At 36.6% G+C, this 16,131-nt stretch overlaps 1 protein-coding gene and 1 non-coding gene across 2 annotated transcripts in view; one reads left to right on the forward strand and one right to left on the reverse strand.

The window, feature by feature from the left end:
- Window positions 1-294: 294 nt before the first annotated feature.
- Window positions 295-370, reverse strand: TRNAA-GGC (transfer RNA alanine (anticodon GGC)). The gene has a single exon. It is a non-coding gene; the product is annotated as a tRNA-Ala (tRNA).
- Window positions 371-9,384: 9,014 nt separating this feature from the next.
- LOC139695228 (salivary peroxidase/catechol oxidase-like) overlaps window positions 9,385-16,131 on the forward strand; it is a 48,143-nt gene continuing 41,396 nt past the window's right edge. Inside the window, exon 1 of the mRNA XM_071593912.1 lies at window positions 9,385-9,557. Coding sequence (XP_071450013.1) covers window positions 9,385-9,557 — 173 coding nt within the window. The remainder of the gene's footprint in view (window positions 9,558-16,131) is intronic.

Raw genomic sequence — 16,131 nt, forward strand, 5'->3', positions numbered from 1 at the left:
CAAAAAAAGAGAACACTCACACGTATTTTCTTGATATTTCGACGGAAACAATCCGTCTTCCTCTGAAGATATAGAAGTAATGGTAATATATATATATATATATATATATATATATATATATATATATATATATATATATATATATACATTCAAACACGAAATCCCGCCAAACGGCGAATAAATACTCATATATACAGGAACAGATATAAGGAAAAGGGCTAGGAACACATATAAAGGACGAACACAATAGAGGTGGGGAAGGCGGAATCGAACGGATCACAAGAGTAAAAATATTTCCTCAACCGGGACTCGAACACCGGATCTTTCCACTTGCCGGGCGGATGCTCTTAACCACTTGAGCTATCGAGGATAGTCCATTTATCCTGAGATCCGTGGGTCTAATATGTCGCCAAGCGCCCCGATTCTTTCAGCCAAGAGATGGCGTCAGGGGGCTGTTTCATTTCATTTTTTACTCTTGTGATCCGTTCGATTCCGCCTTCCCCACCTCTATTGTGTTCGTCCTTTATATGTGTTCCTAGCCCTTTTCCTTATATCTGTTTCTGTATATGTGAGTATATATATATATATATATATATATATATATATATATATATATATATATATATATATATATATATATATGTACTACCTTGATAAAAAAGTTCCCGGAATAACCACCGTGTGGCGCTCCCATCGTTCCGATTTGAGTTCTGTTTTTTTTCTTAAATTGGTACATCTGTTGTTGATATTCCCTTTAAATCTTAGTGTCATAACTTGACATTTGCAAAAGTTACGTAGCCAAGAGTACATCTATCTCTGTGTGTGTTGGCGATTTTTTACAATTTCAGAAATGGATTTAAATTTGCAACAACGAACTTGTATTAAATTTTGCGTAAAAAACGGATTTAGTGGCGCACGGACGTTGGAAATGTTGGAAAAGTGTTTCGGCAACGATTCTCTAAAAAAAAACGGTGGTTTACCAGTGGCACGAGCGGTTCAGAAGTGGTCGTGAGTCAATCGAAGATGATGAACGCAGTGGCAGACCATCGACATCGAAAGTCGGTGAAAAAATTGATAAAGTAAAAGAAATGTTGGTCAATAACCGCAAATTAACCATCAGAGAAATAGCGGAGGACTTGAACATTGCCTATGGATCCGCCGAAGACATTGTGGTTAATGATTTGGGTTTCCGTCGTGTAGCAGCAAAGTTGGTGCCGAAAGACCTCAATTTCATGCAAAAAAGAGACCGTGTTGACGTCGCAAAAGACATGATTTGCGAGGCTGAATCCGATCCCACATTCATCAAAAGGATCATTACTGGAGACGAGACGTGGGTTTATGAGTACGACACGCAATCCAGACATCAGGCAAGTGAATGGCGTTCACCAAATGAGCCGAGACCAAAAAAACCACGTCGTTTTCAGTCAAAAAAGAAGGCAATGCTGACGGTTTTCATGGATTACAACGGTGTAGTGCATCATGAATTTTTGCCAGAAGGCCAGACAGTAAACAAAGAGTATTATTTGGGCGTTATGAGACGTTTGCGTGAAGCAATTCGCCGAAAGAGACCAGAAATGTGGGCAGAAAACTCGTGGATTTTGCACCATGATAACGCACCGTCGCACAGTGCTATCATTATTCGTAATTTTTTGACGAAAAATGCAACAAATACCATCCAACAGCCACCGAATTCACCTGATTTGGCTCCCTGTGACTTCTTTCTGTTCAATCGAGTTAAAAAACCATTACGGGGAACGCGTTTTAGCAGCCGAGAGGAAGTAATGGAAAAATCGCAGGAAGCACTGATGGACATACCGAAAACCGAATATAAAAAATGTTTCGAGGATTGGATCAAGCGCTGGCATAAGTGTGTTGCAGTCGATGGGGATTACTTTGAAGGGGACAATATAGATTTAGATGAATAAACTTGTATTTTTAATTTTCTGAATAAATTCCGAGAAATATTTGATCAAGGTAGTATATATATATATATATATATATATATATATATATATATATATATATATATATAGACCGCTGCATTTAAGTATAAAAGATTTTGTAGAATTTTAAAACAAAACACATTTGTGGATAATGAAGGTCTGTAAGAATTTATTTCTATCTTATAATCCTGGAAAAGATATTCACACTGTAGATCACAATATATTGTTAAAAAAATTAAGAATATGGACCCAGCGATCTTTGGTTTTTTTATTATTTAAAAGATGGAAAGTTATTCACCAATATAAATAATGTATGCAGTGAAGATCATGAGAATCAGGTGTTCCTCAAGGATATATTCTTGGCCCTTTACTATTTATAATATGCATAAATGACATATTAAAATGCTGTAATTTATGCGAGTTGATATTGCATGCAGATGACTCGGGACTCATATCCTCGTAAAAGAAGCTATTCAGGGAATGGAACTCAACTTAAATTTTATCAGTAAATGGATACATGATAATATTCTCGTTTTCAATGAGAAAAATCCAAAGTCATGTTTGTGAAGCAGAAAACCTCTGACATCATAGATATTCAATTACAGATTCATTTACAATGCTGTCTACATAACCCCACCAATAACTCATGCTGGAAATTATTGACAAAAATATTAACTTAGGTGATCATATGTTTTAAATAAATAACAAATTGGCTTGGCACGTGATTGTAGAGTTCACCCAGTACTAAGACTGACGGCATGTGGAATCAGGGTAATAAGGGGGGCCAGTTCCTTTCCCTGTGCTGGTTATGGTTTCCCAGGAAGAACTGGTACCCGATAAATCATATAGCTTGGGTGGAGCTGCAGGTGCTCAGAGAGGCTTTCCCGGGAATCAAACCCGGACCCTCCGATTAGTAATCCAACGCTTTACCCTTGATAAAAATAGACGTGTCAGGCGTGATATGGTGGAATATCATAATTAATTAAAAATTGCCAATTTTCTGGAATACCGTGACCAGCACGTAACACAATAGTAGAATAGTAATAGTAAAACAATAATATGTATAAAATTTGAATATTTGCTAAATAAATCAACTATTATTTAAAATAACTCTGCATTGAAGGTGCCCTCTAAGTTAACCAGGAGAGGTCCAACTTACAGAAATCCAACTTAAAGGTAATTTTGCTCAACCTTTACTGCCGATGAATATGGATTTCCTGCCATTTTATTCTATTTCCTTTATTTTTCCTACTTATTTACTGAATACTAAATACTTTGGGCATAATTAATTACTGAAACCGAAAGCTATGGTGTTCGGTGCTAAAAATACGAGCGATAAGCATCCCTAAATGTGCAAACGCATTTCTCCCGAACAGCATGTGCATTTGGGCAGAAATATTGATTCTAAAAGGATAAATATAAATATTTTTGCATTGGAGAAGATGAACGAATTGAAATTCAACAGACTATGCAAAAGCATTCAGTTGATTGATCAGAACAGTATTTCTTTATAGGTCGTGCCACATCGCCACTCATTAGGTTTTCTCAAAACGGCCTTAAAACAGTATGATCTGAAAAAGGACACGACTACATTTGAGATAAATGAAGGTTGCTACAGTGTATGCATTACCAGCTATATTTAATTTTCTTAAGGGACACTTAAATATTGTACATTAATGATGGGTTTCTTTTCACTCAAATAATTTCATACTTTTTAAAATGACGGTGATGATAAAGACGGAATTATTTGAAGTCCCTGTGTAATTTGTTTGTTATTACTCTTTTCCGATTAAACGAGTTATCGCTTAACTTTGTTAAACCAATCCTTTCAACTCCTATCATTTTTGGGTAAACACTAGTGTATATAACAACCGTCCAATATTTTAGAAACCGGAAAAACTGGTGGAGAAATCGGACCGATTTTTATCGATTTGCTAAATGAAATAACTACACTGTTATCTCGACTCTAGGTGAATGTATATGACGAGTGGCCGAAGGAATCGAACCATTTCTGCCCAGCGAACTCGAGAGGTGACTTCGGTTACTTCTCATGTGACCAAAACTTCATGCGATCATATTTCACGTGAGTAATACTTTGAAGGGAAATATTTGCAGACGCTGCGCGCATTTCCTGAGCACACGAATTTTAGAGATGATTGAAGCCGTTGACAGTTCCGCCGGGAGCTTGAAAGCCTATCTGTGGATAAATTGACTATTAATGCTGCTTTATTTCCTTGCTTTATGACCTACTTTCATGAAAATGCGTCGAAAAATTCACGTATATGAAGTGCTTATTGGTCGAACGCAGATATATTTATGGTGAACGGATTTTATCACTTGGTCATTAATATCACATTTTATGCATTGACAGTTGAAACTAGAGAAATATTATTACATTTTCTATTAATATGTTTTAGCTTATTTTAGCGACAATTCCAGAATTTGGTATACATAATAGTAATCTTTCCTTTAATTGATAGACGTATCATTCAGAGAGCTAGAAATACGATGATTTATTATGTATAAACCTGACAAGGCAATAAAAAAGGAATTTGTTTGTCTTAGAAAAATGAGTTATGAAAATACAGCGATTGGCTGATTTAACTCGAGGAGATTTTTTCCATTTTAATATTGACGAATTTCGGGAAATACTTTCATTACTTCTCCAAATTTTTTCTGAATTATTTAGCATGAAATTTATTTCAATTTTATGCTATTATTCAAATCAAGGTAAATCAGGTAGCAGTAATCTATATGCGAAAATTCAAATTAAAGAGTTTTAGGGTGAGTCTTTAAAGGGGTTTTGAGAAAATTAAATTATATTAGGTTTTAAAAATACTTTTTGATAGACAATTTACGCGAACATTCAATGATAACATCAGACTGGTCAATTCACGATCTTGGGTGGGAATATGGCAGTTACAGGGTGCGGTGGCAATATTTGATGATTTGAATTAAAATTGTATTGAAACTCAGCAAATTATACTACTGCACACCTGAATATTCAAAAATCCCAAAAATTATTAAAAGTTTTGAAATTATTTATCAAATAGTCTTGAGATGCATTCTAGGTTTTATAAAAGAGTTAAAAGGGGTACAATAATCGTAAGAATAAGAGGAAAACTATTTTTTATGATATATATGCATCATATATATATATATATATATATATATATATATATATATATATATATATATATATATATATATATATATATATATATATATATATATATATATATATATACATATAGGTCGGGTTTCTCTCTCCACCCTTCATCCTTTCTCATTTAACCCTAATGGTGCAAATGACCTCAGCTGTCGGTCGCCTCTCATAAGACCACTAGTAATTAAAGCGTTTCGCGAATAATGTAGGATGAATATCCTTCATTCATTTCAAGAAACTGCGGGAGAAACCTTTTGACGGGGTCATCTGCTAATATGTTTTTCAACGCAACAATTTAAGAGTGTGGAAATCATTCGCCTTGCCCGGGATTCGAGTCCGCATCCCTCGATACCCGGCCGAGTGCTTTGCTCACTTAAACTATCGAGGTTTCCTCTTACGCTCCGAAATTTAGAGGGATTTAAAGGAGCACGATACTGGGACGAAATACTGTGCATACTATGTCACGGACGCCATGCGCCCACGGGGTTAATGCCAACTTTAAGAACTGAGGGTGTTTTACCTTTGACAAATTCCAAGAAACTATTGGAGAACCATTCGCCTTTACTAGGATTCGAACCCGGATCCCTCCATGTTCAGCCAAATGCTTTAGTCAGTTAGCTGATGACTCCGTATACTAAGGTACGCAGATATCTGAATTTAAAGCCACCACAATTTGGCGGTGTAAGCGGACGGACATTCGGGAATTCGGGTTCGATTCCAAGTCAAGGCGAATGGAATATACACTCTGAAATTTTTGCATTGAAATCCTTCAGTAAACATAGCTAACAATTTTTTAATACGTTAAGGCGCAAAATTAATTACTATATCTCTTTTTGATTATCCTTTGGCCACAGAACGTGTTTAAACTGCACAACAGAGGAATATGCGAAGAGGATTTAATTGAGAATAAAAATTTTTACTTTAGGAAATAATGTAATGGGTAAAAATAAGATTAAATATTACCATCGATGAAATCAAAATTAATGTGTTACAAATAAAAAAATAGTGGAGTACAGTAAGACTGACTAAAAGGGTTAACACTCCAAATTGCAAATTTATGAAATAAAATAGGATCATCCCCTTCTTTGGCACAAGCAGCATTTTGTCAAATGGCTTTCACGTTTCTGCTTCCAGAACTTTATTGTGTGATCGTAATTTCCCTCAAATATGACGGGCGCATCGTTAGTAATAATGCGTTTTTTTTCTTTAAAGGCGAGACACTGCAGTGTAGGATGTCCAACACAGGATGGCTCTTGGTCATCCTCTTTTCACTGGCGTGGGCGACCGTTAATGCTGTCACGGACGCCGAGGACAACACCATCACCGTCTCCATGGCGCCTCTGGTCGCAAAAGGTAGATGAGGTTATTGGAGTGCTAGAGGAATGTGTCCATGGAATTGAGAAATGCTATGACGGAATTTGTCAGTGAATTATTGCCAACCACTCGTTGTCTTTACTTCCACGGCATGACTCGTTTCAAGGATTACAAAATCAGTATTTCATTGAGACTTATTCGGCAAGCAGTACGACACACTTCGTTTTAGTCATTATCGCACTGCGCATTGCGAAGGATAGAGAAAAGCTAGACGCATTCACTACTTCCGTTCGATACATGTTTTAAGTTCACGTTTTAGCGCCGGGGGAGTGGGATGAAAAAGGTCGTAGAATATTCAAGGGGCGGCTCTTTCCCAGGGTTATTCGTAATTGCGCCCATATTTTGCGCCGTTTGTCTTCCACTGTTTCAAAATGAATCCGACAATAATTTGTGTAACATATTCACTCATAAAATGTTGTTAGTTTTAAATATTTTCGGGGATATTATGGATCTATAGCTTGAGCATTCTTGTTATTACATAAAGTCACACAAACCGATTTCAATCATCATAATGATAGTACTAAAGTATTAACGGGTAGGATCACGTCAAACTTCAATGAGATTCAGCAGACATTGTCAATATATTATGATTCAATTACATTTCTAGTATCAGAAATTTTCCATTTTGAATGCATAAGACAATTATTTTTAAGAAAATACCTTTTAAACAAGTCGCATTCTTTTAAATCCGTTTACCCATTAACTATGCGGTAAAAAGTGGGTTTTTAAAACAGGGATTCAGATTGAAATTTGAACGTTTTAAATTTCTTATCCCTTAACCATCCAAAAATCTGCAGTTGGTATTCGCAAGGTACTGCGAAGGAGAATACGGCGTCCCAGCCTTAAGCTTTAGGGGAAATCGACAAAATGATATTGAAAAGACCATTATAAAAGAAAATGCAAAATTTCAAATAAAATTTAAAGCGATGAATTAAATCTTAAATACATGCAAAACCTCAAAATGTAAGCTTTTTGTTCCAAATAGAATATTTTCGGGAAAATAATTTAATTGCGACACAATTTTTAAGAAAACACAGTGAATTTCTTTTGGGAAAGTTAATTTCACTGAGAAAATTAATTTAGCTATTTAGCTGTAAAAATGGAAAGGGAATAGGCTCCAAGAATGATTGGAAGACATATGGAAATAATCGTAAATCAATGATTGCCCGAGTTTCAATCACGTCTATAATATCGGTAAAATTTCAAATAGTAGTAAATGTTTCGATACTTTAAAAACGATTGAGCTCTTTTCATCAAATGTATTTTAAACACGTGAAATACTTTTCAGAACATGTTTTCACCTTGCTACTGGAGACCCGATACATACTTCGATATCAAACACGTCCGACTTCCTATATGCACTTACATGTTTACATTTAGATCGATTCCGAATTTGGCCTTAGTCAAATGAATGGTGGTACATGTAATGAAAAATAACCACAGTTATGGTTTGGGTTCGTGTTAAATCGAATTACACAGAATTAACCAATTTTGCCGATTTCCCAATATTCTAATGAATTCTTTCCTACATTTACATCTACATATACACTAGCATCTACATCTACATATAAATCTACATCTGCATATACATTTACATCTACGTTTACATTTACATTCACCGAATACAACCTTGCGATAGGAGTAATCCGAAATCATTATGTTGGTTTTCGCCTGCTTCATCTGTAATAACCTGTCCGGTTGTTGTGATTACAGCTACCAATCGGCATAAATAAATGAGCCATATGAGGCTTAGTCTGGAATAAATTATTACTTTTTCTAGTATTCTACCGATTAAGGTAGGTTTTGGATGAACGCAAGCTACCAAACAGTACAAGAACTATATCTTTGTCTCTCCTGACCAAGTACAATCAGATATTCTGCCCATATATATATAAATAAAACAGGCCCCTCTTCCATTTAACCGAAAGAGTTCCCCCCCCTGATTCTGCATAATTTCTTCATTCCGCCCAACATGCCAGCGTCCTATTCCTAATCCTTCTTCGGTATTTCCAAAATTCTCCCCTCTATCACAGACTTTTTAACATCCCACTTCTCATCAATACGAGACTGCATTCATTTTTTTCTGTCTCCTTACGATTTTTCCCCACAACCCGCTCTCCCCACCCACCCCACCCAGCACTTCATCGGTTTTTCCCAAAGTTTACGAATCTCGAAAGTGTTTTGGATGAAACTGCTCATCATTTCCGTCACCTAAAGTTTGATATATATCGATCATAACTCTTGAAAGTCGAAATAATTTCTCAATATATGAATTCAAAATTTCAAAATTTTGCTCCAAAATATTGCTTTCAAAATTAGCTCCAAACAGCTGCGCCATGAGTAGTCAGTTGCTAATATGAATAGCATTTGAAAATAAATAACCACTTAACCTTCCAGTTGCAAATAATGTTCGCTTTCTCCATCTCTCTTTTATGCAAGCAGCAATTTTCTACGTTTTACTCCTTAACTGAGAGAAAGCAATCAAAGCATTTTATTAATGAATCAAATATTTCAAGTTCCACCAATGACTTATATCAATAATGTCTTTATGCGTCTTACCGGTCTCTTAAATCGATATCTGGTGTGTTAAGATATAATTTTCCAGCCCTTTTATATTCGTACACCTTGAAATAGAACTTTGCGTTTTTACGAGTGTCTAATTGATACGTGTATATTTCGATTTCATGGGGCGTCCTTCAATCAGCGGCATCCGTATCCAATGGGAAAGAGGCTCTCGCAGCTACTTCCAAAGCTAACTACTCGCAAGCCTGCCCTGGAGGCAACTGCACCGTACACCGGGATGAAAAGCGATGGTTGTTTAACGGACCAATTGATAACCAAGAAATAGACAGTCCAATTGAGTCAAGCGACACGGGAAAAGTCGACGCGGAATATGGTGACATGGACTCCGGTAGCAAGAACAGCGCTTTCGGTCACAGCAGTCAGGAGGGCCACAGCGAATCGGATCACGTCAACGAGAATAGCGGTGATGCGGCACTCAGTGACAGCAACTTCGTTGAAAGTAATGACAGAAGCTCTGCAGTTGACCTGCCCACAGCCCCTAAAAACTCCTGGTAAGAACAATCATCCAACGTTTTGATTGGATCACTGGAGATCGCTTGTCGAGAGTCGTTAAAAATCGCGTAGCTTTTGCGAAATGTTGACCGCTGGATTCGATGAATGAATCAGGAGGAGAGCCCGTGATCCTAGAAATGACATACTTACATCGTCATTCTGTGACATCACTCTTCTATAATCATACTTCTCACTAAAATGGGTGCGCTTGCGGCAAATCGCCATCCCCTAACGCCAAGCACCATGTGATACCACTTAGCACCATCTACGTCATTTGCGTGGCAGTACTCCATTGGTCAACTCCAGTAGAGCAGGCAGATTCGTATACCAATTCAGCGGCGCGATTGAATTGGATTAAAAATTGGGAACCAACTTAGGCTAGTTTATTATTTGTGTGATTCGTAAAAATAGTTCTGGTTCCCGAAAATTTACGCGGCTCAGGCGAAGTCGAAGGTACTCAAAAGAATAGAACCCGGACCACCTGTTCAGTATTTCAAAGCTCTTCCCTCTGGAATATGTCTTGCGAGTTACAAGTTGACCGAGAAAATGCGAGATGCCAATTTATGATATCATGTTTGGGCAATTACGAGAAACTGATATATAAGGTGGTGGCTATAAGAAGGATATCTTTTTGTTACCATTGAAAGTATTTTGAATTGCGTTTTTCCGGGTAAAATTTCGAAAATTCACTATCATATCATTTGAAATAAAACTATATATTACTAATTGCATATTAATGTACATAAAATTTAAAAATAGCCAGTGACGACGACATGAATAAAAATAACTTTATTTTATTATAATTTAAATGGCAAAGTTATACTATTTGCTAAGAGAGCAACTAATCAAGCAGTAAATATGACAGAGTCATGCCGGAAACGTTTTTTTTTATTGGTTCAATTAAAATACTGAAAACTCTAGTTCCGTATTGATTAAAGATTTTCTTAAATAAATAATATTATATAAATTATAAAAATATAATAAACTAAATAACTAATATTTAAATAAATAATATTTAAATAAATAATATTTAAATAAATAATAAAGATTTTTTGAAATAAATTTAAAATAAAGATGTTTTTGAGAAAAATTGCGAATGTTTTGGAAAAATATTTGCTGATTTTTGCAATTTATGTTTACATTGAAATGTTGACGCAATATTCGGAAGTATTTTTCAAATCTCTAATTCACTTAATATACGAGGTCTGTTCGATAAATACGTGTACCGAGGCCATAAAAACTTTATTTTGTAAAATTTAGTCTACATCGATTTTGACCCTTCAAAGTAGTCTGCATTCGTGGGCTATGCACTTATTCCATCTTCATTTCCACTATTTAAAGCACCCTTGGAAGTCTTTCAGGCAGTTACGCCGAGTAACTCGTATTTCTTCCAGAGGCAGGGTGTGGCAGCACACTGCCATGTAGAGCAATATCTACTCCACGCCAAATACGCTCTTTCAAAGGAATTTTTAAATATTAAATGTGGATTAGATAAGTTATGAATCGACCCAAGAAACAAATATTTCTCTTTACTCTCCTAGCATAACATAACCACCAATTCCAGTCTACATCTGGTCACTCTTCATCTCTGAGTACTTTCTTCCTCCCTTCATCCCGTCCAACATTCCTATCCTGTTCCTGCCCTTTCCTCGTTTGCCTAACATTCTCCCCTCTATTACAGTTTTCAGCATCCCAGTGCCAGTCAATATGCCCTTCATCAATTTTTCCTGCCTCCATGGAATTTCTCCCAACAAATCCCTCTCTTCGCCCCCCATACCAAGCACTTCCTCATTTCTTTTCCTTTCGGTCCAATTCACCTTCTTCATCCTTATCCGTAACTACATTTCAAAAGCCTCCAATCTACGCTCATCATCCTGCTTCAGTGACTACGTTTTCCGCGCCGTACGCTCCATATCAAAGTTTTAACAAGTCCTTTCTGAACATCCTTACTCAACGCCCCTCCCATCAAATCCCTCCTCCTTGTGAAATCCTCTTTCCCTAATGCAATCAATCCTTCTCCTTACGTCTCTACTACTTTGACCGTGTTGGTCCAAAACACTTCCGATATACTTTAACTGTTCATGCGGCTCAATTTAATGCCTTCCCCTTTTGAAGTTTAACTTAGCCTTCCTGTTACTGGAAATCCGCAGAGCCTTTATTTCATTTACCTTTATTCTCATTCAATATCTATTGTACTGGACTTCCAATTCCATCAGCAATGCTTATAATTTCTTGATTGACTGACAAAATAGAGCTTGGTCATCGGCAAACCTAACTGATATTATGAATTACCCGACTTATCCCTAACTCTGAACACCGATTTACCCTTTTAATTCCCTTTGCTTTGACCTCTTTTTTAAAGCTATCGGTATGATCGAAATCTTTTCTTCAGTTGGTCCAAAACACTTCCAAGATACGGAAAATGTTCCAAATCCTCTCGTTTGGCCCTATTGTTTTAATTTTTATCTTAGACTTTGTCTTTCTGCAGAATCGCATTAGCTTTGTTTTATTTATAATGATTGCCATGGCATTTACATCAATTTGAATTTCCAATGCATTCAGAAATGATTACAACTCCCTAACTGACTGGCAAATTAAAGTTTGGCCATCAACGAACTGAATTGATACTATGAATTACCCGCCGACTTACATTCCAATCTTCAGCTCTTCCCTAAATTTTTAATAACCTCTGTTATATACATATACCTGTAGAACTGCCCATCCGGACTCCCCAGTCGCCTCTCAGAAGACCTTTCAGGTGAACTGAAAAACTCCAGAGGACCCATAATTCCTTTGTGCGGTTCATATGTGATTTTAGGAAATACGATCATATTTCCGACTCATTTAATAAAATATCCTGGTTAAAGCTAGAAGGCCGCAGGTATTTATATATTCTTTCACTTTTCTACGGAATACTTTCAAACCACACACTTAAATATTTATGCAAAAATTTCCTCTTCATCAGCTCAATCCACAACAGAAATACTAGGGGGAATAACAAACTTCTTGTCCCACACTATCGCACGGAAATCTATCACAAATCTTTTCATGTTACAGCATGCCGTCTGTGGAACTCTCTCCCAGATGACATTAAAAACTCTTCATCAACAACAACATTTAAAAGAGCACTTCACAAGTTCATTTTCCTCAGGTACTTAACTTAACCAGTATACCCTCCGTCATTCCACTCAGCTGTTATACAGATCACTGGGTCTACTTTTTTCCCTGCTTTTTGTTTTGTCATCTCAAGCGGTAGGAGTTTGCATAATTATTTTTAGAAATATCATGCTTCTCATTACTCCGCATGTGTTGTCAATGTATTTAATTTCTCCAATTCAATTTCAGTAACTTAATAATATGTATACTCTGTAAAAATGATTGTTACAATGTACATGTATCTTTCCTCTAATTCTTAGGGTTTTCGCAGGTTTTTAACACCCCCCTTCTCTTCGTGGGTGTTTTTCCTGCGTGGGTTTTTACTAGTTGAGCAATGCCACGCTCTCCCTAGCTCTTCCCACGATTCTCATTCTTTGCTTAGACTTTCCTTATTTTATTGTACTCTATCTTCATTGTCATTTAATTTGAGTATATGTAGGTGTATTCTTAATTTATATATGTATATTTATGTATGTATGGTTGTATATGCATGTATTTATGAATGTGTATGCATGCATGTATGTATGTTTATGTGTGTATGTGTATATGTATGTGTGTGTGGATATGTATGTATATGTGTAGGTATGTATAAATAAAAAAGTATATATATATATATATATATACTTTTTTCTTTTCGATGTGCAAATCTGTGCTAAATGAATTGATGTCTGTCTATATGTATTTATGTGTACATATGAATGTAACTATAAGTTTAATGCCTAATATAATATGTATACGACGATGGTTTAAATGGAAGTAGGGGCCATTTGGTCTCAATTTCGCCCAAATAAAGACCTCTATCTATCAATCTCACACCTGAGTAATCTTAAATGGGTCAGGTTGCAGTTTCCTCCTCCTCCTGTCCCTCCAGTCCATTTATTGATTTCGCGATACATCAATAAGTTTCTCACATTTTGCTCAATCGAACGCCTTTACAAATTTTACGAAAAAAGAAAATACGTCGTGATTGTATTCTAAATTCCTTTGGTTAAGTGGTTTCATTACTGCAATGGCATCGCGCGTGCCCCTCCCATTCCTAAACCTAAACGATCATTCCATAAGTATTCATTTAACTTGCTCTCTCTATACTTTTGTTTTTATTTATTTATGCACTCTGCAAGCCTTCGCTAGGATGTGTAGCAGGGGGTGAATACACTCGAGATTAATTTTTACACGAACATGACCCTACCGCGGTCGGAAAATGTTATCATGACGTGGAAAATGTGACACCCCTACCGTTCGTGGAAAAAATGACATCTTCAATTTATCTCTGTTCTACACTTAATCTCTCTAATTTCATCGGAATAATTTCTCCTACCGTCGTACGATGGGGCAAAAATACATTTTCACTGTCACTGCTAAAGAAACATCCTTCCAATTTATGCGAGATATCTGTAATTTAACCTGCGCCCCGTTAGTGATACTCATCCTAGTTGCTCTAATATTTGGGATACGCTACCAAGTTTATCATGGATGTTGTCTTACAAATCTAGCTTCTCTACGCTGCACACGTTCTAATTCGGCAATAATCCAACTTCGTGAGGATCTCATATTCTTGCAGCATATTCTAAATGAGGCCTAAACAACGACAGTAAATATTTCTACTTGAATTTTTCATCTTATTACCCCTTGACCTCTTCTCATAAATCGAACTATTTTTTAGCTCGTGCACTTACTCCCCATGTTTGTTTCGCCCAGGAGAGGTCGTGAACGAGGATAATGCCTAAGCATTTCAGCGAGTCCGCAAACTCAATTTCGGTGTTCCTGATGCAGTAGGCCTTCGGGAGGGAATTCCTCTTTTCCCGAAAATTCATCACTACGCATCTTTTTAAGCTACATTTTAATTGACAAGTATCGTGCTAGCATTTCATAGCATTAAGGTCATCTGATAAAGCTTCTGTGTCCTCAGGATTCCGGAAATCAGGGTAAATCACTGAATCATCGGCAAATAAACGTATGTTACTAGTGACTACGGGGTCAATATATTTAATGTTTAGTAGCAACGAAAGAGGTCCGGGGGTATGCCCTTGGGGAACACCTTCTACTTCTATGAAGCTAACTCCAGCTATCACTAATCTCCTAACCCGACCATTCAAAAAGTCTTAAATCCAATCCCAGATATTTTTATCCGCTGCATATGCTTCTATCTTTGTTATTAGTTTATTATGAGGTACTTTGTGGAAGGCTTTTTTTTAAATCTAGAAAAACGGCATCCACTGGTTAAATTCTCTCTCCCGAAATGAGAATATCATGAACAAAAAGCGCATCTTGTGTCTCGCTGGATTTACTCTTTCGGGAACCGTACTAAGTTTTCATCAATAACTCCAGGCTATCGAGATGTCACACGATTGAATTAACAACTAAATGGCCTTGCGTGACCTTGCATGATATCGATTGGAGAGAAAAAGATCTGTGATTGTTCATCCTTGCCTCAGTGTTTCAAATATTTGTTAAATTAACCATTTCCAAATCACTTGGAAACTTGTCTTCTAACAGCAACTCCTTAAAAATATTTCTAAATACGGCGTTATTTCCGAAGCTAGATCCTTAAATATAGGAGCGGGTATTTCATTGGGCCCGGAGGATTCATCAGGCTTAATATTTTTCAGCTAATGTAGTTTACCATTAAATGAGTGCTCAATTATGGGCATCGATTGATAGGCAGCATTCGGTAAGCTATCGGCGGTATTCCGTGAGATATTACCAAACACGCTTTGAGAGAAGGAACTAATATGTAAGCCTTTTCCAAACTGCTGGTTAATCTTCCACCTTTATAATTCCTGAGTGAAGAAACTGTTAAATCATTTCCCTGAACTTCTCTGACGCATGACCACAGTGCTTTCGGATTCTCTTTCCAATTTTCCCATAGCATTTTCCTTTTGAATTCACTCAACACTTCCGAAATTCATTCTTGGCATTCGCCCTTGATATCTTATAATGATAAGTGATCTCATTCCTTCTGTCGCTCAATATGTCATCCCAAACACATTTGATCTTGGTGTGACATAGCCTTTGACATGGTAATGCTTTTCTAACATCCACGTTTTGCCATCATGGTTCCGCGTTATCTTTTATAAATTAACTGAAAGTGAACTGGTTGACTGCTTAGCGCGTGATCTCAAGTAAGTGATTCCACGTACCCTCAATATTTCGGTGACTACTATTTTCGTTAAACTAGCAAATCGATTCTGTAGCAGGCACTTTAGACCACTCCAGTCCCTTTCTTTAAGCAAGCAAATTTTCCTTAAAGGCTTCTTAAATTGGACCTCATGAAGCGAAAATTCAGCATTTACTGTCCTATAGCCACTATCTCATTTGATAGTTTCCATAGCTAAGACTTTTTCGGGAATATTCGCTGCTAACAAATCAGGAATATTATCGCCCCTAGTTGGTGAAGTGACGAGTTGCTTCAATGAG

The sequence above is a fragment of the Hetaerina americana genome, unplaced genomic scaffold, assembly GCF_022747635.1.
Source record: "Hetaerina americana unplaced genomic scaffold, ioHetAmer1.1.p SCAF_6, whole genome shotgun sequence".
NCBI classification, from domain to species: domain Eukaryota; kingdom Metazoa; phylum Arthropoda; class Insecta; order Odonata; family Calopterygidae; genus Hetaerina; species Hetaerina americana.